This window comes from Hemibagrus wyckioides, linkage group LG26 (genome assembly GCF_019097595.1).
Source record: "Hemibagrus wyckioides isolate EC202008001 linkage group LG26, SWU_Hwy_1.0, whole genome shotgun sequence".
NCBI classification, from domain to species: Eukaryota; Metazoa; Chordata; class Actinopteri; order Siluriformes; family Bagridae; genus Hemibagrus; species Hemibagrus wyckioides.
The window spans coordinates 14,231,417-14,256,416 of NC_080735.1; the positions used below are offsets into that span (position 1 = coordinate 14,231,417).

Here is a 25,000-nt window from a genome sequence, read left to right on the forward strand (position 1 = left end):
ACTCTTTGTCGTCAATCTGCAACATGTGATAAAAGACACGTTTCATCACCACTGGACTCACTGTGGCAATGCAGGAGGAGCTGGAGAAACATTTAACCTCCTTACACTCAAACCCTCAAAACTACCCATGAGGTCACGACTGCTGCTACAGAGCTTTCTGTATTCTGTATAAAGAGGCTGTAGTCTGTATAGAGAGACTGTAGTCTGTATAGAGAGACTGTAGTCTGTATAGAGAGACTGTAGTCTGTATAGAGAGACTGTAGTCTGTATAAAGAGGCTGTAGTCTGTATAAAGAGACTGTAGTCTGTATAGAGAGACTGTAGTCTGTATAAAGAGACTGTATTCTGTACAGAGAGACTGTAGTCTGTATAGAGAGACTGTAGTCTGTATAAAGAGACTGTATTCTGTACAGAGAGACTGTATTCTGTACAGAGAGACTGTATTCTGTACAGAGAGACTGTATTCTGTATAGAGAGACTGTATTCTGTATAGAGAGACTGTATTCTCTACAGAGAGACTGTAGTCTGTATAGAGAGACTGTATTCTCTACAGAGAGACTGTATTCTGTATAGAGAGACTGTATTCTCTACAGAGAGACTGTATTCTGTACAGAGAGACTGTATTCTGTACAGAGAGACTGTATTCTGTATAAAGAGACTGTATTCTGTACAGAGAGACTGTATTCTGTAGAGAGACTGTATTCTGTATAGAGAGACTGTATTCTCTACAGAGAGACTGTAGTCTGTATAGAGAGACTGTATTCTGTACAGAGAGACTGTATTCTGTACAGAGAGACTGTAGTCTGTATAAAGAGACTGTATTCTGTACAGAGAGACTGTATTCTGTACAGAGAGACTGTATTCTGTATAAAGAGACTGTATTCTGTATAGAGAGACTGTAGTCTGTATAGAGAGACTGTAGTCTGTATAAAGAGACTGTATTCTGTACAGAGAGACTGTAGTCTGTATAAAGAGACTGTATTCTGTACAGAGAGACTGTATTCTGTACAGAGAGACTGTATTCTGTATAAAGAGACTGTATTCTGTATAGAGAGACTGTAGTCTGTATAGAGAGACTGTAGTCTGTACAGAGAGACTGTATTCTGTATAGAGAGACTGTATTCTGTATAGAGAGACTGTATTCTCTACAGAGAGACTGTATTCTGTACAGAGAGACTGTATTCTGTACAGAGAGACTGTAGTCTGTATAAAGAGACTGTATTCTGTATAGAGAGACTGTAGTCTGTATAGAGAGACTGTAGTCTGTATAAAGAGACTGTATTCTGTACAGAGAGACTGTAGTCTGTATAAGAGACTGTATTCTGTACAGAGAGACTGTAGTCTGTATAAAGAGACTGTATTCTGTACAGAGAGACTGTATTCTGTATAGAGAGACTGTATTCTGAACAGAGAGACTGTATAACAAAAAGGAAAACCTTCAGCAGGATCAGCTGAGAGAGGAAGGATAAAGACACTTACAGCATCTATTTCCATTAAATTGAGCTGTGAAGACGCCGACACCAGACTGCGAGTATCCGGAGACTCGGACATTATAAAAGCGTCCAGTTGATCCTGATCTCACAAACAGAATAATAACAAAAATAACAATAATAATAATAACAACTCAACATAAACTGCTGCACTGGCGGTTACATCCTTGTTTTTACCGGAAGTGAACGAACATTGCTTTCACGTCTGCGTCACGTCCGGTTTGTTCTGTTGCCACGCCTTCGATTACTTTTTCGGTTTTATTTTAATTAATTTAATAGAACTATTTAATATTATTGATATTAGATCCTCATTGTAAACAATAATAAGTGGCGATACATAGAATGTAGAAAAAAAACAAAAATAGCAACCGTTATTTTTATTATCATTTCTGTATATAATTGAAATTAAAATACAATTAAAAATTAGTTAAGAATTAAATTAATTTATAAATTGATTTAAAATATATTAATTATACAAAAATATACTAAAGAAGGGGAAAAAACATTTAGTTATTCTTCTGGCCATCTATTAAAAGAAACTTGCAAATACAGTTGTGATGAACCATTAACCAATTACTAGTTTGAATAATAATAATAATAATAATAATAATAATAATAATAATAATAATGATTATTATTATTATTATTATTATTATTATTATTATACATACTGAGCCTGTCTCTCAACAGTTAATTAGTTATAAATTGCTTAAAAATATTAATTATACAGAAATTTACTAAAGAATAAATCTTTGTGTAGGTCCTCCTTATTCTGAGTTGTATAAAGATGCAAAAACATTAATTCATTCATTCTTTTATTCATTCATTCATTCATTCATTCATTCATTCATTGTCTATACCTGCTTATTCCTAGGACTCCTAGGGTCATGGGGGTCTGCTGGAGCCTATCCCAGTGCACATAGGGTGAAAGGCAGGGGTACACCCTGGACAGGTCACCAGTCCATCGCAGGACCACATATAGACAAACCACCACACACACTCACTCACTCCTATAGGCAATTTAGAATTAGATGCAAAAACAGTTGTGATTTATTATTTTGTTTCTATTCATACTAACACCATCCCCTAGGCTCTGTGGCGCAATGGATAGCGCATTGGACTTCTAAGTTACCCTTAGTGGAGTGATTCAAAGGTTGTGGGTTCGAGTCCCACCAGAGTCGAGGTTTTAGGCCCAAGGTGGGTGATCAGGGTTCACTGTTGGGCCCTAATCCTCCCTGCTCTAATCCAGGGACACTATGTGACCCTATGCCCTGACCCTAACCTCCAAAGCTGTGATATGTGAAGAGAGGAATTCCACTGTGCTGCCGCATAAAGTGTGTTCTCCCTCTAAACATAATTCCTGGGCAATTTCACAACACAATTTTCAGAATATAATGTAAAATGATCTGTCTGTTGGTCTGCCTGCCTGTCTATCTCTGTTAACTATATATGTTCAAAAGTATGTGGACACCAACATATAAACTTTTTCCCCAAACTGTTACGTCAGAATGGGAAAACCACAGTTATATAGAATGGAAACTGTGTTATTACTTATGTAACCTGGTTGAATTTAAGGGGTATAGACAAATACCCTGATCTAAAATGTTAGAAAAGAATCAGTTATCTTACCTGTGGTGAATTAAAGATTTAAGATATGCTACTGTACATAACAGGGGTTAAATAAAGTATGACTTCATGTGTTTGGAGCCGGTATCTGCGCCCACAGAAAGCTCCAGTTTCACACACAAGCTGGCTTCAATGCGTGGCTCTGTGGCGCAATGGATAGCGCATTGGACTTCTAAGTTACCCTTAGTGGAGTGATTCAAAGGTTGTGGGTTCGAGTCCCACCAGAGTCGAGGTTTTAGGGCTTTTGTGGCTCAAGTGGTTAAGGCTCTGGGTTGTTTATCAGAAGGAAGATCAGGGTTCAGTGTCGGGCCCTAATCCAGGTGCATTGCACCATGGCTGACCCTCTGCCCTGACCCAAACCTCCATTCTGGACTTACTGTAGCTTATTTATTGAAGACAACCACCTAGTAATGCATTACAGTAGACCAGTCTGGAGGTCATAAATACATAAACTAGCTTTTCTGCATCAGATATCTGTGAATCGCGTATCTCTGAATACCTATGTGATTTTGTAAGCGATCTAGGAGAAAGTCATGATCTATAGCGTCGAATGCAGCACTAAGATCAAGTAAAGCTAATACTGAGATGCAGCCTTGGTCCGAAGCTAAAAACAAGTCATCTGTGATTTGACTGACCTGAATGAAATTCTTCAAAGATATTGTTTTCCTGTAAGAAGGAGCATAACCGAGCAGATACAACCTTTTCTAATATTTTAGACATAAACAGAAGGTTTGAAATCGGTCTGTAATTTGATCATTGGTTAGTATCAAGTTTTAGTTTCTTAATAAGAGGCTCAATAACTGCCAACTTAAGAGGTTTAGGGACATGAATTAAAGATAACGAGGAGTTAATAATATTGAGATGAGGATCTCCAGCTGTATGTAACATTTATTCAGTGATTTAGCTGGAATTGGATCTAACAAACCTGATGCTGATGTAGTTTATAAAGCTCCTCATGTCCTATACCTGTAAAGCATTGTAGCTCTAAAGTGTGGAGCTTTATGCAGGACTGGATAACAAGATGAGGTCAAAGGTTGAACATTCGCAATTTTGTTCCTGATACTTTCTGAAGAAATTCATAAAGTTCTCACCACTAAACTGTGATGGAACACTCTTTTCAGATATCTGATTTTTTTGTAAGTTTAGCCACTGTACTAAATACGATCCTGGGATTGTTTTGGTTTTCTTCAAATATAATTTTGTTTCTATTCATACTAATGCTGTCTCCTAACATACTTGCATGTATACTTGCACTGTATTATTGCTTATGTAACCAGGTTGAATTTAAGGGGTATAGACACATACCCTAATCTAAAATGTTGGAAATGAATCAGTTATCTTGTCTGTAGTGAATTAAAGATTTAAAGATGTATGTAATAGGGGTTAAATAAAGTAAGACTGCATGTGTTTGGAGCTGGTATCTGCTCCCACAGAAAGCTCCAGATTCACACACAAGCAAGAGTCTGTGTGAGGCTCTGTGGCGCAATGGATAGCGCATTGGACTTCTAAGTAACACTTGGTGCAGTGATTCAAAGGTTGTGGGTTCGAGTCCCACCAGAGTCATGGTTTTAGGGCTGTTGTTGATTGGAATTAAGATCTGGTTTCATTGTTGGTCCCTAATCCAGGGGCAAAGCACCATGGCTGACCCTGTGCCCTGATCCCAACCTCCAAAGCCAAATGCAACATAAAGTGTGCCACTAATAAAGGCTTCTCTCGCAAAATATAATTCCTGTAAATTTCCACCAACAATTTTTCACAGTATAATGTAACATGATCCGTCTGTTCTGCCTGCCTGTCTATCACTCTGTTTACTATATATGACCAAAAGCATGTGGACACCACACCTTCACATGCATATAAACTTTTTCCCCAAACTGTTATCCCAGAGTGGGAAACTCACAGTTATATACTATGGAAACTGTGTTATTACTTATGTAACCTGGTTGAATTTAAGGGGTATAGACAAATACCCTGATCTAAAATGTTAGAAAAGAATCAGTTATCTTGCCTGTAGTGAATTAAAGATTTAAGATATGCTACTGTACATAACAGGGGTTAAATAAAGTATGACTTCATGTGTTTGGAGCCGGTATCTGCTCCCACAGAAAGCTCCAGTTTCACACACAAGCCAGTTTCTACATGTGGCTCTGTGGCGCAATGGATAGCGCATTGGACTTCTAAGTTACACTTAGTGGAGTGATTCAAAGGTTGTGGGTTCGAGTCCCACCAGAGTCGAGGTTTTAGAGCTGTGGTGGCTCAAGTGGTTGAGGCTCTGTGTTATTGATTGAAAGGAAGGGGTTCACTGGGTTCACTGTTGGGCCCTAATCCAGGGGCACCACACCATGGCTGACCCTGTGCCCTGACCCCAACCTCCAATGACAGGATATGTGAAGAGAGGAATTCCACTGCGCTGCAACATAAAGTGTGGCACTATTTGAGACTTTTCCTTCTAAGCATAACGCCCATGCGTGTTTTCAGAATACAATGTAAAATGATTTCTCTGTTGTTCTGCCTGCCTGTCTATCTCTCTGTTTACTATAAATGTCCAAAAGTATGTGGACACCTGACCTTCACACTCATGTAAACTTCTTCCCAAAACTTTTACCACAAAGTTGGAAACATAATTTTAAAGAATGGAAACTGCATTAATATTTATGGAACCTGTTTGAATTTTAAGTGCTATAGACAAATACCTTAACCTTCATTTAAATAATCTAGCCTTATGCATTGTGCTTGATTTTCCTTAACAGGCCAATATACTCAAATTTATTGATAATCTATTGGAGCCTGTGGTGGACCTGTTAGGAAGAGCTCGCAGCCAAGCCTAAGGGGAAATGTAGGATTCATGCAGAGCTTTAGTTAATGTCCTTTAAATGTGAGATATGTATTATTTGTTTGGAAAACAAAGAGTTAATCACTTCTTGAAGTTCAGCTCCAGGTGATGCTCCAGAAGTGCAAGAGCTGATCTACTAATTGGAGATAATATTGGTTTCTACTGTTGACTATAAAAACTGCAGTATGTACGGAAGCCTGTTAGCTATGGGTATGAAGCAGATTAATATTAATAAAGTGATCACTGACTGTAAGGTGGTGCAAATTTGTGATGTAGGTCTGTTTATACAGTGAAAAACCACTAACATTCCCAACTATAAAAGAGGAAAATAAAGCACAGTGTGTGTTCATTCACTTATATAGACGACTTTTTAATGTTTTAAATGCTGGATGTATTATTATTATTATTATTATTATTATTATTATTACAGAAGTGCAGTGTTTAGCAGTTTGCTCTGTACTAAACGTAGATGAACGTTTGTTGTTTTTCATGTTCCTGCCTTTCAGACTAATTTCTGATATTAATAACCTTATTGGGTATGAATTTGGACAATATTGCAGATCAATTCTGAATGTTATCGTATTTATTTCTAAAATGTTACTTGCGCCTACACAGTTATATTTAGTAAATATTTCTGTATTTTAGAATATGTTGCAGTGAAAATAAAAAGCTAAACATGCATGCAAACATCTATCAAATTAGCAGAATAGAAATAGTCTGGTGGTGTGAAGAGGGGTTGGGGTGTCTGGTCTGACAAGACTCATGTATAAACACACACACACACACACACACAGTCCAGCCCAGACCACAGTTTTTCACACCTCATGCTCAGTGTTCCTGGAATAGGCTCCGGATCCACTGTGACCCTGACCACCTCTAATTACACATTTTCCAGGTGTATTAGCAAACAAATCAAAATGACTGAATGAATTAGCCCAACTGGAGTCCATCCTCATCAACGGTCAACATGCCCAAGATGCTTTTCTGTTCTCTTTGATTGTAAAGTGTGGCATCAGCAGCATCTTTCAGCCCACAGATCCACTGCTTACTGGATGTTTTGCATAATTCTGTATAGAGGAAGATCAGCAGAAATGCTCCAGACCAACAAGCATGCCGTGGTCAAAGTCACTGAGATCAAGTTTTTTAAAGCCATTCTGATGTTTGATGTGAAATCTTGTGATGCCACGTGATCGCCTGTTTGGACAGTTATGTGAATGTGCGTACAGGTGTGTACAGATGTTCCTAATAAAGAGGACGCCGAGTTCTAAACATTGATGTTACACAGAAAATGGGACTGTTAGAAAAGAAATGCTGTACCTTTGCATTTTATGAACTGAAATCTAAACGCATGTATGGCTCTGTAGCCCGTATATGGCTGAGGTGAACTGTCCAGCTGTCACCAGGCCCCATATTAGTGTGCATGTGACCGGTGCTGCCCCGTGTGGAGTTTCCCCCGGTTTACATGCCGTCTCCCTGTAGTTCCACGTACGTCTAAAAACCCGAGGGCGGACCGGCAACCGTGACTCGAGCTGACCTTAAATCGGCGGGGTCGCGCGCAGACCGGACACTCGTTATCGGTCAGCGGGGTTCTGTGCGGGATCATGCGCTCGATTTGGGGTTTATTCGCGGTGGTCGCCGCGGCCACGTTCTACCTCTATGTCCTGTCGGCTTTCCTGCCCCCCGGGCCGCCTCGCGCGCAACATCACGACCCCGCGGCGGAACCGGGAGCGCGTGCCGAGGGCAGCAGTGCAGATGAAGAGGAGCTCCGGTGAGCCACACACAATACATTTCTGCTGTATAGACTGTACCAAATGACTAATTGTGCCTCTAAAGGTGCCTCTGAAACTGTATAGAACTAAATCTTCGATATTCTATGATACACTCCACACTTTTACCATGTTTCTGGCTTCCTAAAGAACCTTCCAGTAAATACTTCTTAAAAGATGAACCATTTTTCTTCTTCCGTGGATGCAAAAGGTTACAGAACCATTATCCTCGGACTTATTTTTAAGACCGTGGTGCAATTTTACATACTAGGCTACAGTATGATTCTGGTGAGGGCATTGAGATGGCTGAAGTACGTTTTAGAGATGCTCTGATGGTGGCACGGTCATGCTGGGGTTGATTAGTGTGTGTGTGTGTGTGTAAATGTTTGTAGGATTACACTATAGAGGAATGAGTGTGAGAAAAAGAAATGAATTGCTTGTTCCTGCCATTAAGACTGTTTTGAAACACTTCTCTTCTCTAAGACTCATCATTCCTTCATCTTCAGTAAGCAATACATCCTGCTTCAGGCCAATCCCTGGAACATGAGTGAGTGCGAGGCAGGAATACACCCTGGATGGGACACCAATCCATCACAGGACACTGCACACCGATTCACACCCAGAGCAACTGGGTGTAACATTTCCTCAGTATCATAAGGGTTGAACCAGGGACCCTGTGGCTCTGAAGCAGCAATGTTTTCTATTGCACAGTCATGCTGCCCTTTTAGTTTCTTGACTGTCTAAAAACATAAGATAAGATAAGATAAGATAAACCTTTATTCGTCCCACAGTGGGGAAATTTCCAATAATATTAATACTATACACAAGGTATAGTCCTGCTTAAATTCCAGTGTTCCTGGGATCCACAGTCTGCGTGACCAGGATAAAGAGGTCAGTAGTTAGAAAGAACTTTATTACCAAGTATGCTATGATTATATTATGGACCCAATATTTACCTATTTATGGGGTGGACAGTTTGGGACATAAATGGGCATATCATTAGGGTTGCTTATCACTCAACATTATACTGATTGGTGTGTGGGATTTTGTGTGTGCTCTGGATGGATGCTGAGTAGCGGCTAAGCATCGGGTGTGCAAATAAAGGTTAAGCATTGGGTGAGCGAATAAAGGTTAAGCATCGGGTGAGCGAATAAAGGTTAAACTCTTTCTCTTGGGTGAGGGCTCAACTGTGGAGACCTGGAGATCTTAGCAGCAGTAAGTTAGTAAATACTTAGTAGACCCTTTTCAGACTCTTAGGATCGACTTCCTAGATAGATGGGTGGATGGATGGATGGATAGATAGATAGATAGATAGATAGATAGATAGATAGATAGATAGATAGATAGATAGATAGATAGATAGATAGATAGATAGATAGATAGATAGATAGATAGATAGATAAAGCTCAGGATAATCGTTATTTTATCCTTGATGACTCTCATTAGTATTTTAGACTCTCAGCTCAGGGAGTCTACAGGTCACACGACTGTGTGTCTCAGAGTAATACAACCCACTTCAAATTCCCCTCTGTAAGAGCACAGCTCCTCAGTTTCTCCTCTGGCGAGCGGAAAGACTAGACGGCCCAAAACACACCCAGCAGCTGTCCTCAGCTCGCCGAGGGACGACTTCAAAGAGAATTCTGGGATTTCCACATGTCAGAATTGATGGCTCTTTAGCAAGATGATGGGAAGAGCTGTTAAAATATGATTAATTATGAGGAAGCTGAGATTATAGAGACGGATGAAGTGTATAGCTCGTATAGTGCAGCGGAAGTAGTGTAGTAGCTTGTGTATACCAAGGGCTGTTCTTTAAAAGGGAAGAAATTGATGCTTGACTGACCTTTTTTTCTGGAAAACGCTTTAATAACTGACACAGACAGGGTTCTGGGAACATTTCTTAAATCCATTATGGTTGTTCCAACATAAACAAGCATATGACAGAACGTCTACAAGGAAATGCAGCTAGTCAGATTACAATAGATAGCGTACTCTCTTTGCCAATCTTTCACAGTGAGGGCTCTGTAAAGCATCGCATAGTCTGTGGAAATCAACACATTCATACAGAATTTGTTGTTTTTATTGAGTTCTTTGTTGACTAGTCATTTCAAGCACCAGCTTTAATGAATGAAAAACCGGGCACATCTATAATCATTGTCAAATCTGACCTAGTGTGTTAGTGGAAAGCCCAGGAAATAAAACCTCCAGACAGGTTCATACTGTAAAATGGGGTCCCTATGGAATTTGCTTTATATCCAGAGGTGTCTCTGACTGCAGCCCACCAGCTTTGGATGGAGTATCAGAGTAGTGACGTCCCGTTCCCATTGCGTAAGAGATCAAGACCAAGTTCATGTCTAAACTGGATGTGATTAGTACAGCATGTCCACAGGCTCTCAGAGCTTTTCTCAGGACAGCTTGGTGTTTTTTTGTTTTTTTTTGTCCTGCTCTAATACAGCTGCTATAATTACTAAATGACATAGTGGTGTGTCCTTTAAGAAGAAGAGTTTAAGAAGAAGAGATTTAGGGAAAACCTGACTGGACCTGCATTTAAATCAGGAGTATGTTGTTTGGGAATAAGCAGAATTTCGACCCTTGTATTATTCCTGTCATATTGTGTTCAGATAGAAACACTGATAATATCTGATTTTTCTTAAATATCAAAGTGCAGGCAGAAACATGTGAGTGATCATTAGAAGGCCACTAAGGGTGAAGAATCAGGAGAGCGTGAGGACATGGCAAGGTGTTGTGAAACAGAGGATGTCTTTTAGAAAGGCCAAGATCGTTTCTGCAAAACAAGCAGCCTGAGTCTGACACACACACACACACACACACACACTGCCCTTATCTATAGTTCAAGGAATTTCCCATTAAATGATATGTGTTATGTGTGTGAACATGTCTCTTAGTATGTGTGTGAAAAGGGATTAAAATAAGAAAGAAAGAAGGGAAAAATCTGAGCCGGATCGTATTGTGCAAGCAACTTAAAACAACAAAAACAAAAAATCGGATCTGGGCTTCGCTTGTACATGTTTCAGTCACCACACATGTGCCGCTTATTACGTTACACGTTAGTCACCCTGCATACGGCATAAGCGAAATTAAATCCTCTGCTTTCGCCATCATTTGGCATAACTGTAACAGTGCTCGAGTTACCAGTGCCAGCATGGGACATTGTTTATTAGCTAATGATAGAGTAGTGAAGCCCAGTGCATCGTGGGCATGGCATGGAAACACATAACTTGATTGGAATCTTAAGTTTCAGGAGGTGTTCGTGGGTGCCAGGTTTGTGAGCACACGCTCATACTCCCACTGCAGAGAGGGCACCATGCTATTTCAGTCACACAGTTTGTGTCATGTTTCATCTCGCTCCCTCCCTCACCAATGCTGACTCCACATATTTCTCAGACGTTGCTATTTCCTACATGTCCAGATGTCCGGTAATCACAGGCTTGGGCATTTTCGTTTGCTTTTCCCTAGCCAGAAATTTTATTTTCGGTCTTTATTTCCTCTGTGCTTTAACCTTGCCAGAGAAATCAGCAGAGTGCTGAGTGATTCATGTTCTATAAAGGTCTACGGGTTTAAGAGAGATCTTGGGTCACATTGTGTACCAAGAAAGACAGAGTCAACTGTTTACTTTCATAGAAAAACTTGTACCTCAGCTCAGTCATGCAATTATACGAGCAGCCAGTCATGTGGCAGATAAAAAGAGTGCCTAATATCCTGCAGCTATAGGTCAAGAGCTTCAGATTTTGGGATTTGTTGGGATTTTCACACACAATCTGTAGTGTTTACATAGAATTGTGGGAAAAACAGGATGACGGAAGAATGTCTAGACTGCTCTTAGCTGAAAGGAAGACTACAGTAACTGAAATAATCACTTTTTACAACCCTGGTGAACAAAAAAGCACATCAGGATTCATTCCTCTCAGACAAGAACAGATATCTGAGGCTACAGTGATCCCAGGTTCACTGAAACTGGACTGGTCAAAAGACCAAATCGACCTTTATTACGTGATCATTAATGGTCCTGATATACCAAGCAGCGGTACAGGTGTTTTTATTAAAGTGGTCAGTAAATAGGAAGGGTTTATGACTGCAAGACTGACATACTCTGTGGTAGCTGTGGGGTTAATGGGGGTCCAGTATCAAAATATTCACTCTCAATCTAACAAGTTCAGTAAAACAGGTGCAGGTCAGTATTTTCAGCGTAACTCTTCTGTTAAAGATTTCTCTCTGTCTTCCTGTTTATGATTTCCTATCAGGTTGCGTTTCCCTTCAGACCTGGAGGAGCTGCGAGATCTGGCCGAGCTGCTCAAGTTTTATAAGCGACAGCACACAACTTATGTCCTCGTGCTGTTCTGCAGTGCCTACCTCTACAAGCAGTCCTTTGCCATTCCTGGTTCCTCCTTCCTGGTTGGTAGCACAGCCATCGTATATCTAAAACAACGGTTCATTAGTGATCCTGCATTATAAATCTGTTCGAGTCTTGTACCAGGTTCCATTAAAACCTTTCATTGTTTATAACTAGTATAGTAAAGACCCCCTTAACTTGTTGGGGCTGAGTTCAAGGGTATTTTTGAAAAATGAGCTGATGATTATTGCCAGAGACGGTGTGGATATTTCCCTGTCAGATGACCATATATATATGTATAGATATATATATGAACATACAGTATATATATGAATATACAGAGAATATGTATGACTATACACAATGATGAACATTATGAACATGGAGAATATATACAGTGATACAGTATATTGCAGTTTTGAGGGGTGTATCAGTATGAAGGAGGTGATATTACCATCACTGGGGGGGGTTAGTGGGTTGAAGAGTTTAGTAAGAAGACCGCTGTGGGGTAAAAGCTGTTCCTTAGCCTGCTAGTCTTGGACCGCAGGCACCTGAACCTCTTCCGTTCAGGTTTCCCCACCTGATCCATTGTTCTGTTCATGTTTCATTGATTACTTGGCCTATTTATACCTTCAGCACCTTCCTTTGAGTCTTTTCCACTTTTCCTACTGTGATGCCCCTTTAGTTTCTGTCTGTTTTCGAGTTTTTTCAGTGTCGTTAGGTTTCTTTCTCCCAGTGTCTGTTTTTATCCTGCTTTTGGGTTTGTAATTTTGCACAGTGGGAAGATTTCAAGCCCTCCTGCTGGTTTCGATCCCTACCTCTGGTGGCGTGACAGATTATAATTTCAAATGTCTAATATCGTCACAACATTAAGATTCCAGATGAAATTTAGTAAAGCTAAAACTGTACAAAGCAACGAAACAAATGTAAGTGTGATTATTTAAATTCCAGAACATGCTGTCAGGAGCGCTGTTCGGCCCGTGGTACGGCCTCCTCATCGCCTGCACTCTCACCACGGTGGGCTCCACTAACTGCTACCTGCTGTCCCGCACATTCGGCAAACGACACGTCATCCGCTTCTTCCCCGAGAAAGTGGCCATGTTACAGAGGAAGGTAAGAGTGATTATGTTGAAAAAGAGGGCTGGGTCACTAAGAGCACTGACTCTCAGTGTGGGGCTCGTGAAGCGTAGCCAAGAGGTCTGCGGTTTTCTGATTTTTCTCCAGTGTTGGAAATCATAACCTACTATTATCAAATTTATTTTTGATTTATTTACGAGTTCTTATCATTTTTAACATTTTTGACTGGTATTTTGAACTGAATCGGTTTACCTCAATAACTCAAAAACCAGTTGCTATAAACAATTTCAAGTAGGACGTAATGTTCTGTTGATGGAAATTTCAGGGGGAAGAAATGCTCTATGGCTTGAATAAATAGCCTGAATCTTATTTTACACATTCACATAACGAGCTTAATATTTGAATCGTTGGATTTTCTTCATTTTCAGAGTAAAAATGGCCTCTGGCTGCATGATTGAGATCCCTGCTCAAGCGTATGGTCTATATATCTATCTGTACATCTCTGTCTTAATCTTTCTTTCTTTTTATTGCTTTCTCCCTATAGCATCAAATGTTTAGCCAGCTATCTAAACCAATAACTAGTGATTTGTCGTGTTTGTGTGCAGCTGATTCTTTTAAACAGGCAACAGTGAATTATTATACAAGTTCACCAAAGGATTGAAGTGTCAGATTAAGCGGTATATTAGGCATGGTTGTGCAGAAGAAGGTTTTGCCTCCGCAAAGTTTCTGGGACACTGATTCAATTCCGAAACTGGATTAGTGTCTATGTGGAGTTTTTCATCTTCCCCCGAGTTCTCCAGTTTCTTTCTGTCTAAAAATGTGCAGGGATCTGGATTGGCTGTGCGAATCTGCTCCTTTATGTGAATGAATGAATGCAGTGCTGGGCCGTGCATTTCACACCTAGGCCTTCACTGGTGTCCTTCCTGAATTAATCCACCTCTATACCATCATTAAGACGCCACCATGGGCCATTTTCTACTCAGCCCTCCTAAAATTCTGCGATTCTCTATAAACACTACACAAATCGGTGATCGACTCAGTCCCCTTTAAAGTTCATATGAACACAGCGGCAGACTTCGGCTCCTCCCCGTCTTTCAGCGCGTTCTTCAATCCGCAGACCGTGGCGTCGCAGAGCGTCACGCAGCATCCGAAATGAGACGCAGCAAATATAGAAACAGTGTATATGGGCGGGCCGCTGCCTCTGACTACTCCAATTATCCAATCAAAGGACGGGAAATTGCTGATGTAATCGTATGCCTGCTAGATGGCCCCAGTGACGCCAACTCAAAATCTGATTGGTTAATGGAACAATTTCATTGCCACTTATTTTAAGCTACGGGCGCCTGCACTATTAATTCTGCAGGCCGTACGGCCGCGCAAACCATGTTGTCAGCCACTGGCTGAAATATGATTGGACTCTGATCATAAATATACACTACTGGAAGCAGAGCAACCAAGAGACTATATAGAGAATAGACTATTGGGAATAATTTAATACACATTCATGGAAAATATATTAAATATATTAATTTGCAAACTGCCCTGATGGCCCACCACTGAATGAATGTGTGTTTATGTGTGTGTGGGATAGAGAGAGAGAGAGAGAGAGAGAGAGAGAGAGACTGACCTTGCAATCCACTGGCATCCCATCCAAAGTGAATTCTCCCACTTAGCCACTTGCCCAGTGTTTCTGCGACAGGCTTCGTATCAACCATGACCTGACCAGGATGAAGCATTTTCCAAGAGTGAATCAATGAATCAATCAAATGAGTGAATCGATGAGTCAGTGAATGTCCTGGTTTGATTCCTGAGCAAATGAAAAACAGACTAAGAATGCAATTTTTCTGTTCACTAGGCGTCGATTTTCCTCCCAGATCTGCTGAAGTGAAACAAATTGTGGTGGAAAGAATAGAATATAACAGGATTACTGTTATCACAAAATTGCCTTAGCTGTGCTCATCAGCATGTACTATTGCACTGAGAGGCTTTCAAATGGTTTACTCTGTGGCAGAATAGAGATGTTTCAGCAGAAGATGAAAACTAGATTCTCATGCTTCTCTCTCTCTTTTTCTCTCTCTCTCTAAATATAAATGTCTCAGGTGGAAGAAAACAGAAGCAGTCTGTTCTTCTTCCTGCTTTTCCTGCGCTTCTTTCCCATGACACCCAACTGGTTCTTGAATGTAACTTCTCCCATCCTCAACATCCCCATCCCCATGTTCTTCTTCTCGGTCCTCATTGGTGAGTGATAGGAACTGGCCATGAGCAAGCAGTTCTCAGTCATAAACACTGAATGAGTGCGATACAAATATAAATATTAATGATACTGCAGCTGTATAGATGCAATATTATACTTTTTTATATTATTTGTTATTGGCATCAAAATTCTAGTATAGGTGAAGTTTCTTGTTTGTGGTCAGTGAATTAAATAGCCACTCTTTACACCCACAGTGACCAGAAAAGCATGTCAGAACAAGGCATTTTCACCTTCAGAAAAAATCTGATCACTAGATTGTTTTTTCCTTTCAGAATTCAGTATTAAAATGTTTTAGAATTTGTACATGTTAACCGTACAAAAGGTCCGATTTTCCGTGTGTCACATCTCTTCCACTGATATCTGTGTTCATGTGATCACCAGGTTTTATAGAAACTAAGCAAGGAGTCCATGCCAGCTTAGGTCATTAAAGTAATAGGGGACGTACTATATATAGTAAGAAATTCTAAAAATGCTGTAAATACTTCTAAGAAGTATTTCTACTGAAGTTATAGCTGATCCTGAGAGATTCAGTTCTCAGAATATTTGGACTCTCTTTCAGTTTTTGTTTGGAAATCATTTCCCAAATACTAGTAGTTCGTTATACAAATAACATCATAATCACATTAAATAACTGATACATCTTTCCCCAGGTCTGATCCCTTACAACTTCATCTGCGTGAGGACGGGAGCCATCTTGTCGGAGATCGCCTCGCTGGACGACATCTTCTCCTGGGGAACTCTGCTGCAGCTGCTGCTCATAGCGTGTGTAGCCCTCCTGCCCGGCGCCGTCATCCGCCGCTACAGTCAGTCGCACCTCAAACTGGACGGCATGCAGCACAACGGCCAGAAAAAACAGCTAAATGAGCTCAACCATCTCAAAAGCAGATGACCTGCAGTAGGTCAGGGATCTGCAGGACTGCACAGCACTGAACAGGAGGTGATTCCTAGAAGCACTGCTTTGTTCAGACTAATGTTAAAGTCCAGGATTTTCTTTTCGTGTAAATGTTAAAAAAAGCCACTTTGGAGCAAATTACTGTTTTTACCATTCGGTCAGTCACTTAAGCAAAGGCTGTTACTGCTCTTCCACACAAAAACAACAACTCACTCTATAGAAATCAACAGATTATGGATTTACTGCCTAAAAACAGCCTATATTTATTATAATATAATTTATATTAAATTGCCAACATGCTAATTCTACAGAAAAACATACCCTGGCTCTAATGGTAGACTCAATGAGCACTTTATTAGGAATACTCTACAACCACAGACTCGCAAAAAAACGAACATTTAAGGCTGGAAACTTGCCTGGTCCGATTAATCTTAATTTCTACTGAAGCCCGCAGATGATATGGTCAGAATTTTGGCACCAGCAGTCTGAATCCATGCACCTGACCTGCCTTGTATGAACAGTCCAGGCTGGTGTAGGTGGTGTAATGGAGCGGACAATGATTTCTTGGCACAGTTTGGGCTTGTTAATACCCATGAATCATCTCAAATGCCACAGCCTCTTTGAGTAATGTTGCTGATCATGTGCATCACTATCTTTTAACAACTAACCCCAGCCTGATAATGTCACAATCTGGTATCATTAACACGATAATGAGTTCAGTGGCCTTCCCAGTCACTGGGATCTGAATCAGGATCTCCAGAATGTTGTGGAATCCATGCCATGAAATTGAGGCTGTTTAGACAGCAAAGGAAAAACCCTACTCGGTATTAGTATAGTGTTCCTAATAAAGTGCTCAGTGATGCTCAGAGTGGATATAGAGCATGGCGGATATCTGCTTATTGAAGAAAGGTTCATAAATACTCTCTCATCTGCCAGGGTTTTCATCCAGTTCTTCATTCTTGAGTAACCCTGATAGTACAGAGCCTTAACACACACAGATACAAGGATATAAACCTAAGCTTCTGGTCACGATCCAGATGTGGAGCAGAGAAATCATTAAACCCTGCAGTGCTGTGGTCCAGCAGGAGGTAGAAAGGATGCAGGAAACGTAGCCAACTGTATTTAATATCATTTAAATTACATTCTGTGCCAAATAGGAGATTTGTAATGTCTTAAACACACACAGAATCTGATAATGTAGTGTGTGTGTGTGTGTGTGTGTGTGTGTGTGTGTCTAACATGTCTGTTTCATGTGCCTTAGACCTCGTTGTGGCATTAAGGGAATAAAAATACAGCATTTATACAATTACATTAAAAATATCCCCCCCAAAATGTAGATGATCAGACGTTTCGATGCCCGATGCAAGAAAACAACAAACCGACTGACTGCATTTGGGGGGAAATTGAAAATTAATGTACTGTATATTTCCTTTAATCCGTATAAAGGTCTGTGGAGTGTTTGTAAATTGTGCCTCAGGTGCTGTAGAAAGTTTACACATTTGATAGTACAGTATTTATTTGTTGCACTGTAAACTTATTTATAGCTGGTGGTTAAATACCAGAGAATGTATTTATTCAGACTGAGAAGAATTCAGTTCCATTTAAGCCTTAAAACGTGTTCTCACACACTACCACTTTTTTGTAAGATTTCTAAAGAATATATGCTAAAGCAGGGGTCCCTAATCTTTTTTTGTACCAGGGACCGGTTTAATACCCAAGCAATTTACCACAGCTCGGGGGTCCGGGGTTGGTCGGAGGGGGTCACATTTGTTTTTGGGTCATTTTAGCATGGGTTAGCTTGCGGACTTAATGATGTATTGAAAAAACCCGCGACTGAGTCAAATGTGGCGCGATTGGAAGTGGCGATTTATCTAGGATTTTAAGTTATGTATATAAGTTTATTGTTTCTTTGCGACCCGGTACCACATGATTCATGGGCCTGGTGGTTGGGGACCCCTGTGCTAAAGCATAAAGAGTGGAGAGTATGATCGGTTTAATACTCTGCATTAGCATTAGCTTTGCAGATACGTGGCGGATATGTGGAGGAGACTGGAAGGTTCTAAGTTCGAACCTCAGCCTCGTTAACAAGCCACTGATTCTTTAAGTATCCGTGAATTGAGCTAATGATACATGAATGTGCCTTAACTCATGCTTATTTACATTTACATTAACCCCCAGCAGCAGGCACAGTTCCCCCCTAAATGCTGCCTTTAGAGGAATTTCTGCCCCGGTTTGACTCAATATGCATGTCTATGTTTTATTTTTCAGCATGATGTACTGTACCTTCTTTCTTCTTTTTTTACAGTTGAACATTTATATATTGCTTTTGTTGAATGTCATGTATAGTTTTGTTTCCTTGATTCGTTCACCAGACTCACTCCGTCTTAAAGAATCGTAATTACTTAATGTCTTATTTGATACGCTGTTAAAATAAATAATACAGGCGAAAACACTGACGTGACCGTGTTAATGCTGCAAGCGTGTTTTTGTTCGGATGAGACCGAAACCACTTTAAAGAAAAAGAACAAAAAAAATTTTAAAAGAAATGAGACTTGTGTGATTTTTGTGTGTGAGATAAATCCTTTGAGGATTTGGACAATGGCTTGACGATGAAATCAATAAAGAAATTCAGAATTTTTTCTAAAACAGAGGTTTATATGTCGGTGGTGTTCTTTGGGCTGCTCCCTGTTCGGGGTCGCCACGGCAGATCATACAAGATGCCCTTCTTTGAGCATGAGAGTTAACTCTACAGTGGCGGGGTTAGCTTCCTGCCCAGGAATCGACCCCTTGGCCGCAGCAATAAGAGCGTGGGATCCTGCTGCTGGACCACCAGTAGGGGACGACTTAACCAATAAGCGAGGTAAGCAGCCGCTTAGGGCCCCGGAGAATTAGGGGGCCACGACCAATACCAAGAAGCCTATATAAATCATATAGCACTTATTACTTTTCTATCATATATTGTATGGTCTGTCTATAACCATCAAGACCCCCCCCCATGATTCATGAATAGTGGAACGTTCCTATCGGTACTGCACATGCATGAGATTCCCATACCTGGAATCATTTAGGGCCCCTAAATCACGAAGTCCACCCCTGACCACCAGGAGGTGTAAAAGAATGTGATTTTAGCAGGAAGAGAAAGCTCCAGAGTGCTGCTCAGCCCCAGGGTTTCATCCATTGTCCATGGATAACAAAAATAGTAGTGTGTATGAATTTTAATAAAGTTAGTTATAAGGTAAAATAATCAACGATGAGGTGCAGCCTGATGGTAAATACTTTCCCACAGCATCCTGAGGTTTTTTTTCTCTCTTTTTCTCTTCATTCAATTGCTAGCAGTTAGGATTTGTCTCATTTATGAGTATACTTAACACTGGACTTCTTAACCGTTTATAATGGAACAAGTTCCTGTTATGCCTGAAACGATAGCAGCTGTTACCAGTCATTCCCTCCTCAGCCTCTCTGTACTACAGAAGGAAATAAAACAAAAATATACGCAGGTTATTTTAGGCTGTAGATCACGGGTCCAGTCTCCACTGGTTTTCTGTTCTGTCTCGGACTTGTCTCACTTTTTTCTTGATAAATATCGTTCAGATCTCGACTGAGAGATCCATTTAAGAATGACGTTTGTGTCGAGTTTTCAGTGCATGAATGAAGCCAACAGGTTAAAATTTGACCTCAAAAATGATGAATTATGAATTTTTGGATTAAATCTCCATTTTATGACCTGGCCTCGAGCCCTTTAAATCTTTTTTCCCAGAAGCCAAACATTTTAATTTGTGCCTGTTTTTGTTGTTCCCCTGTTCAGCATTAAAGGTCTTTGTCATGTCACACTTCCACAGTGGAGGTTAATATGAAGCTCATGTGAAAGTAGACCCTTAGGGCTTTGTAGTTGTTCATAAGTATTTGAAATCAATTCATAGAAATGTTCACAGAAAATCCAAAAACCCTTATTTTTGTCCACACAGATGTTTCTATCTTCAAAGTAAATGTTGATATCAAACCCATTTCTGCTCTCTGTGATGCTCCAAGTGCTCTTCATAAGCATCTAAAATGTAAAGGTGTGTATCTTCAACCACTAAAATTCTGTGTAAGGTTCTCCAACAGATGGAAACACACTGAAAGGCTCACGCTGAGAGTCCTGACTCATTTTATATCAGACTCACAGCCAGAAAATAAGAAGATGTAACAGATAGCTTAGTGCTGAAGGTGTTGGACTACTGCTCAGAAGGTTGTGAGTTCAAATCCCAGGTCCAACCAGGCTGCCACTGGAACCCTGAGCAAGGCAAGTTGTATAAAATGAAATAAATTGTAAGACACTCTAGATAAGGGTGTGTGCCAAATCTCAGGAATTAAAAATGTGATCGATCAATTATCATCATAATGGAACTCTGTGTACTGATAAAAAGGGGTTAAACAATATATTTTACCTAGTTCTTGGACAATAGTTAATAGTTATAGTTATTGTCTTCGACAGTCTTGATTCTATCTCTATTACTAAGAATTGCCAGATCCTCCATTTTGTAGTGGAAAACTTTGCTGCTGATACTGGAGACTTCTATCAACATCAACAATGAAACGATTTTATTAATAATACTTTTAATTAATAAAAATAGCGGGAGAAAAATGTAGTTTATGTTCATATTAACAGTACAAATATTTCAGACTATCCCTTTAAATGTTGAAGGTTGCTTGGTCTATAATTCTTCCTAATCACGCTTTAGTGAAAGACTCTCTCTCTCTCTCTCACACACACACACACACACACACACACAGATAGCTACAGCATTGTTTTTAAAGTGTCTCTTTATTGCTCATGTCCAAGCTGGTGGTCTGTGTGGTTTAGCTAAAAAAAAAAAGCAAAAAAACAAGTTTTTAAAATCCTAAATGGAAAAGTTAGTAGAAGCTTATGTGTGCTCTAAAAGAAAAAAAGAAAAAATGGTTTTTTTGTGTGGTTTTTTTTTTTTTTTGTATTAATAAAACACTGGTTTAAAATCCAGTGCTTTCACGGGTCTGACACGTCTAAAAGGCCAAACCGTTCACAGTACAGGTATAACAGAACCTGATACAGGGAAACATGGACATAAAACAACAACACCAGAAAGCACGAGGAGGAGTTTCGGACCAGCTTCGGCGCCGCCCACTTCAGCTAAACGGAAAGAAAAACTAATAATAAAAGCGACCGACGACCAGGTTAGATAGTGATCGACTCTGCATCGATGGAAATCAAACAGCATGTAACAGCATTGTAACTAAAAATATATATATATGTATATATATATATATATATATATATATATATATATATATATATATATATATATATATATATATATATATTTCCTAAAACCACACAGATTTGGTGTTAGCGGCTATTTGGAAAACAAATGTGTTAATGATACACTTCACCCTTTTTTCAGAGTGGCACGACTTCGCTATGGAAATTACACTGCCAAAAAAAAAAAAAGAGAGAGAAAAAACCTAGCAAGCAGTCTCTGAATTTTTCAGCTACATATCGTTTCTTTACTACTGACACTTACAGCATGACGCGCATCTGCCACGACCTCACCTTTTATTTGTACATTAAATCTGTATGTTAAAGAAAATACTTCGGGGACAAAACAAATAAAACAAACCTAATGCAAGACCGGTGTTAATCTCGTCTCTCCAGGTAGTCAGTTGTGCTAGCGTTAGTTTCTATCAACCTCAACAAGGAACTCTTAAGGTCCAATAAAGTACAGCAATGTACAGCTTCTGATACGAGGCACACGCCCCTTTCCCAAGGAGATGGTGGTGGATATTCACCATCTTTACTAATTCTCTCGTTTTTATTTTATTTTATTTTTTAAAATCGCTCTTCTTATTATTTAGAAAATTAAAAAAAAAAAAAAAAAAAAAAAATCACTCGTGAGCTTTACAAGGTTTATACAAAATATGTAGAAAGTAATTGGACTGAGGTACCTTGTTCTTTGAGGTAGAAGGTTATTTCTCGTACTGGTTTTAGGTGAAGGTTAGCTTTTCGACCTGTGCGGACGATCGTATTAGCACTGCATGCTCTTTATATATATATATATATATATATATATATATATATATATATATATATATATATATATATATATGTACGTATTTATTTACGCGTCCATAAATAACTGCTATGCTTCATGTTTAACAGGATGATCAGCACCTCGTCAGTGTAGTGATGGATCACACTAACTGCTCCTTACACCACCTTCTCTTTATCGCTGCGCTGGAAATATCAGATAACAAGGTGATGGATTGTTTTTCTTTTTCTTTTTCTTTCAGAAAAGTCAGCATCTTTGATGGCTTCCGAAACCGTCACCATCGTGAATTTTTAAAGGGCAGCATTTCTCACAAAACGAAGACAAAAAAAAAACAAAAACAAAAATACTAAGAGACAAGCCATAAACCTCCCATGGTCACCTTGTATGATTGTAAGGTTTTAAGTTTTTTAAGAAAACAACTTCTTTCTTTAGGTTCAGGACACACAAGAACAAGCAGAAAAATCTTGTTTGTTTGTTTTTTCCAAGCCAGGAAACGCAAAAAAAAAAAAAAAAAAAAAAAAAAAAACGCTCAAAAGACAATCCACGTGGCCACGAAACGCAGGACACAAAGACGAGAGAAGGATTTAAAAGAGAAAAGAAAAAGGAAAAGGAAAGTATAAAAAAGGATGAAGAAAGAAATAAAATATATATATATATATATATATATATATATATATAGAAAGGACGATAGAAATGCGTAGACAAAAAGAGAGAAAAGAAAAACAAATGAACAATTATTATTATTATTTTTAAAAGGAATTAAAGATGACAAAAAAATAAATAAATAAAATTAAGGGGGGAAAAATGGAAAAAAGAAAGGAAGATGACAAACAAATTAACAAACAAAGAAAAAAAAATTAAAAATGAAGGAAAAAATGGGGGGGGGATGACGGAAAAGGGAAGAGAAATATTTAAAAAAAATAAAAATAAATAAAAAAAGGTGTATAAGAAAGAAAGGAAAGAAGTAGAATAAAAGAAGAAAATGTAGAAGATGAAAAAATAAAAAATATTTAAAAAAATTAGAAAGAAAAATAACAAACAAAAATAAAGAAGAAAAATGAAAAATACAACAAAAAAAGAGAGAAAAAAAAAAGACAGACATATAGACAGACAGACAGACAGACAGACAGTCAGGACGTAGTGTGCTGCAGAAGGCAGGTAGAAAACACTGGATACATTCACTCGTGATCAGGCCGCCTGTTCAGGACGTGATTAATTGTCCCGAATGCAGCTTGTAGGCAGCCTCTGATTATTGCACTTGCACTTCACCAGACTTTTGCTGTTCACTTTTTTTTTTTTTTTTTTTTTCCCGTTTGTTTTTGCACGCTAAAATATTTTTTAAGTGCTTTTTGTTGAATCTAGTACAGAGCATGTGTTCAGGGTGAGTGAGGCTGTTCTGGCTTTCTTTCTTTTTTTTTTTCCCCAAAAACAACATTCGCAATAAAAATCAGGCTGATTGGAAATTTTTTTACAATCATAAATCGTATTAAAACTCTTTTTTTGTTTCCCCTCCCTCATAATTCGCAGGCCAGGAGAGCTCAGTAGACTTCCATCTTGGTCAGATGAGCTTGAAAATTTAAAAAAAAATGTGAAAGAAATATGGGGGGGGGGGCGGGGGTAAAAAGGAACGCAAGCCGGGAGAAGCGGGTCAGCATGGAACTACGGGTCAGTCGACTGAAACTAAGAATCTTAGGATTTTTATAAAAGCGACTAAAACTAAAGCCTGACTCTTTCTTCACATTAAAGGCCTGATTAACAAAGGAAAAAAAAAAAAAGTGCATCTACGCTAAGGAAATTTCCGAGTGTGATATTGGGACATGCTAACCGCTACGCTAAATGAGTTCTGCCCTGTGGGGGGTTTTTGTTTATATTTATAAGTAAAACTATCTAAGGCTACAGACGACTGGATAGAAAGCACATTACGGTCTTGTAATGGACGAAACACCGTTACACATCTACTCCGCGCTCCCTCAGGTAGTCATGTGTCACTCGCTCAACAGTCCATGTTGTTAAATGCTAGTCAGGCTACATTTACACAGTGTGCTCGCACCCAGCCTGAATGTGCTTATGGCTGCCGCTTCGGCTCCTGCGTGGGAGACTAGCAGGATGTTTGCTGGTAAGATCGTCTCACAGGCAGCCGGATTTTTTAACGTGTGCTTCTCAGAGGACAGATCCAACCCAGCGTACCGTTACACAGCGTCTCCTCGCGTCCAGAAGTCTGAAAACATCCGCCACCTGCCCGGCGCTCGTCTGGATGTTCGGTTTAAGCTCTCGGAGTGAGGCTCGCTCAGGTCTTATAAGGTTCTTTGGTTTCGATCTTGTTGCTTGTCCTTCGGTGTGTGTTTCCCCTCCCACTTGTTTGTTTTTCGTTCTCTTGCGCCTTTTTGCTCGATTTGGTTTGCGCTCGGAGGAGCTACATTCACAGGCTGCTGCTGGCTGCTGCTGCTGTTTGCTGGCTGCCCCCTGCTGGTCACTTGGTGTGCTGCGATGGTGTCGCTGCCCCCTGCTGGTTTTTCTGCTGCTGCTGTTTGACTTGTTGGATGATTTCCCTGATCTTCCGCTGTGCAGTCTGCAGATTTAACACCACACACACTCTTTAACACTTTAAATAATTTATTACAAGACTTTAGATTTATGCTGCTGTTACAGCATT

At 39.6% G+C, this 25,000-nt stretch overlaps 3 protein-coding genes and 4 non-coding genes across 9 annotated transcripts in view; 5 read left to right on the top strand and 2 right to left on the bottom strand.

The window, feature by feature from the left end:
• The window catches only part of vps8 (VPS8 subunit of CORVET complex), a 129,730-nt gene extending 128,048 nt beyond the window's left edge, over window positions 1-1,682 (bottom strand). For both annotated transcript variants that reach the window (XM_058380403.1, XM_058380402.1), the window contains exons 1-2: window positions 1,479-1,682; window positions 1-16 (exon numbers count right to left, since the gene is read on the bottom strand). The exon at window positions 1-16 is cut by the window's left edge and continues 53 nt beyond it. In XM_058380403.1, coding sequence (XP_058236386.1) covers window positions 1-16; window positions 1,479-1,550 — 88 coding nt within the window. In that variant the 5' untranslated portion in view covers window positions 1,551-1,682. The remainder of the gene's footprint in view (window positions 17-1,478) is intronic.
• An 896-nt stretch (window positions 1,683-2,578) lies between these two features.
• Window positions 2,579-2,670, top strand: trnar-ucu (transfer RNA arginine (anticodon UCU)). Its single transcript is given in 2 exon segments — window positions 2,579-2,615; window positions 2,635-2,670. It is a non-coding gene; the product is annotated as a tRNA-Arg (tRNA).
• Window positions 2,671-3,253: 583 nt separating this feature from the next.
• On the top strand, window positions 3,254-3,345 carry trnar-ucu (transfer RNA arginine (anticodon UCU)). The gene is given in 2 exon segments: window positions 3,254-3,290; window positions 3,310-3,345. It is a non-coding gene; the product is annotated as a tRNA-Arg (tRNA).
• Window positions 3,346-4,586: 1,241 nt separating this feature from the next.
• Window positions 4,587-4,678, top strand: trnar-ucu (transfer RNA arginine (anticodon UCU)). Its single transcript is given in 2 exon segments — window positions 4,587-4,623; window positions 4,643-4,678. It is a non-coding gene; the product is annotated as a tRNA-Arg (tRNA).
• Window positions 4,679-5,258: 580 nt separating this feature from the next.
• trnar-ucu (transfer RNA arginine (anticodon UCU)) lies at window positions 5,259-5,350 on the top strand. The gene is given in 2 exon segments: window positions 5,259-5,295; window positions 5,315-5,350. It is a non-coding gene; the product is annotated as a tRNA-Arg (tRNA).
• Window positions 5,351-7,460: 2,110 nt separating this feature from the next.
• Window positions 7,461-16,795, top strand: tmem41ab (transmembrane protein 41ab). The gene is made up of 5 exons (XM_058380380.1): window positions 7,461-7,716; window positions 11,974-12,124; window positions 13,014-13,175; window positions 15,239-15,377; window positions 16,044-16,795. The coding sequence occupies exons 1-5, from the start codon at window positions 7,550-7,552 to the stop codon at window positions 16,280-16,282; spliced, it is 858 nt and encodes a 285-aa protein (XP_058236363.1). The 5' UTR covers window positions 7,461-7,549; the 3' UTR covers window positions 16,283-16,795.
• Window positions 16,796-21,088: 4,293 nt separating this feature from the next.
• igf2bp2b (insulin-like growth factor 2 mRNA binding protein 2b) overlaps window positions 21,089-25,000 on the bottom strand; it is a 58,358-nt gene continuing 54,446 nt past the window's right edge. For both annotated transcript variants that reach the window (XM_058380378.1, XM_058380379.1), the window contains one exon: window positions 21,089-24,916. In XM_058380378.1, coding sequence (XP_058236361.1) covers window positions 24,818-24,916 — 99 coding nt within the window. In that variant the 3' untranslated portion in view covers window positions 21,089-24,817. The remainder of the gene's footprint in view (window positions 24,917-25,000) is intronic.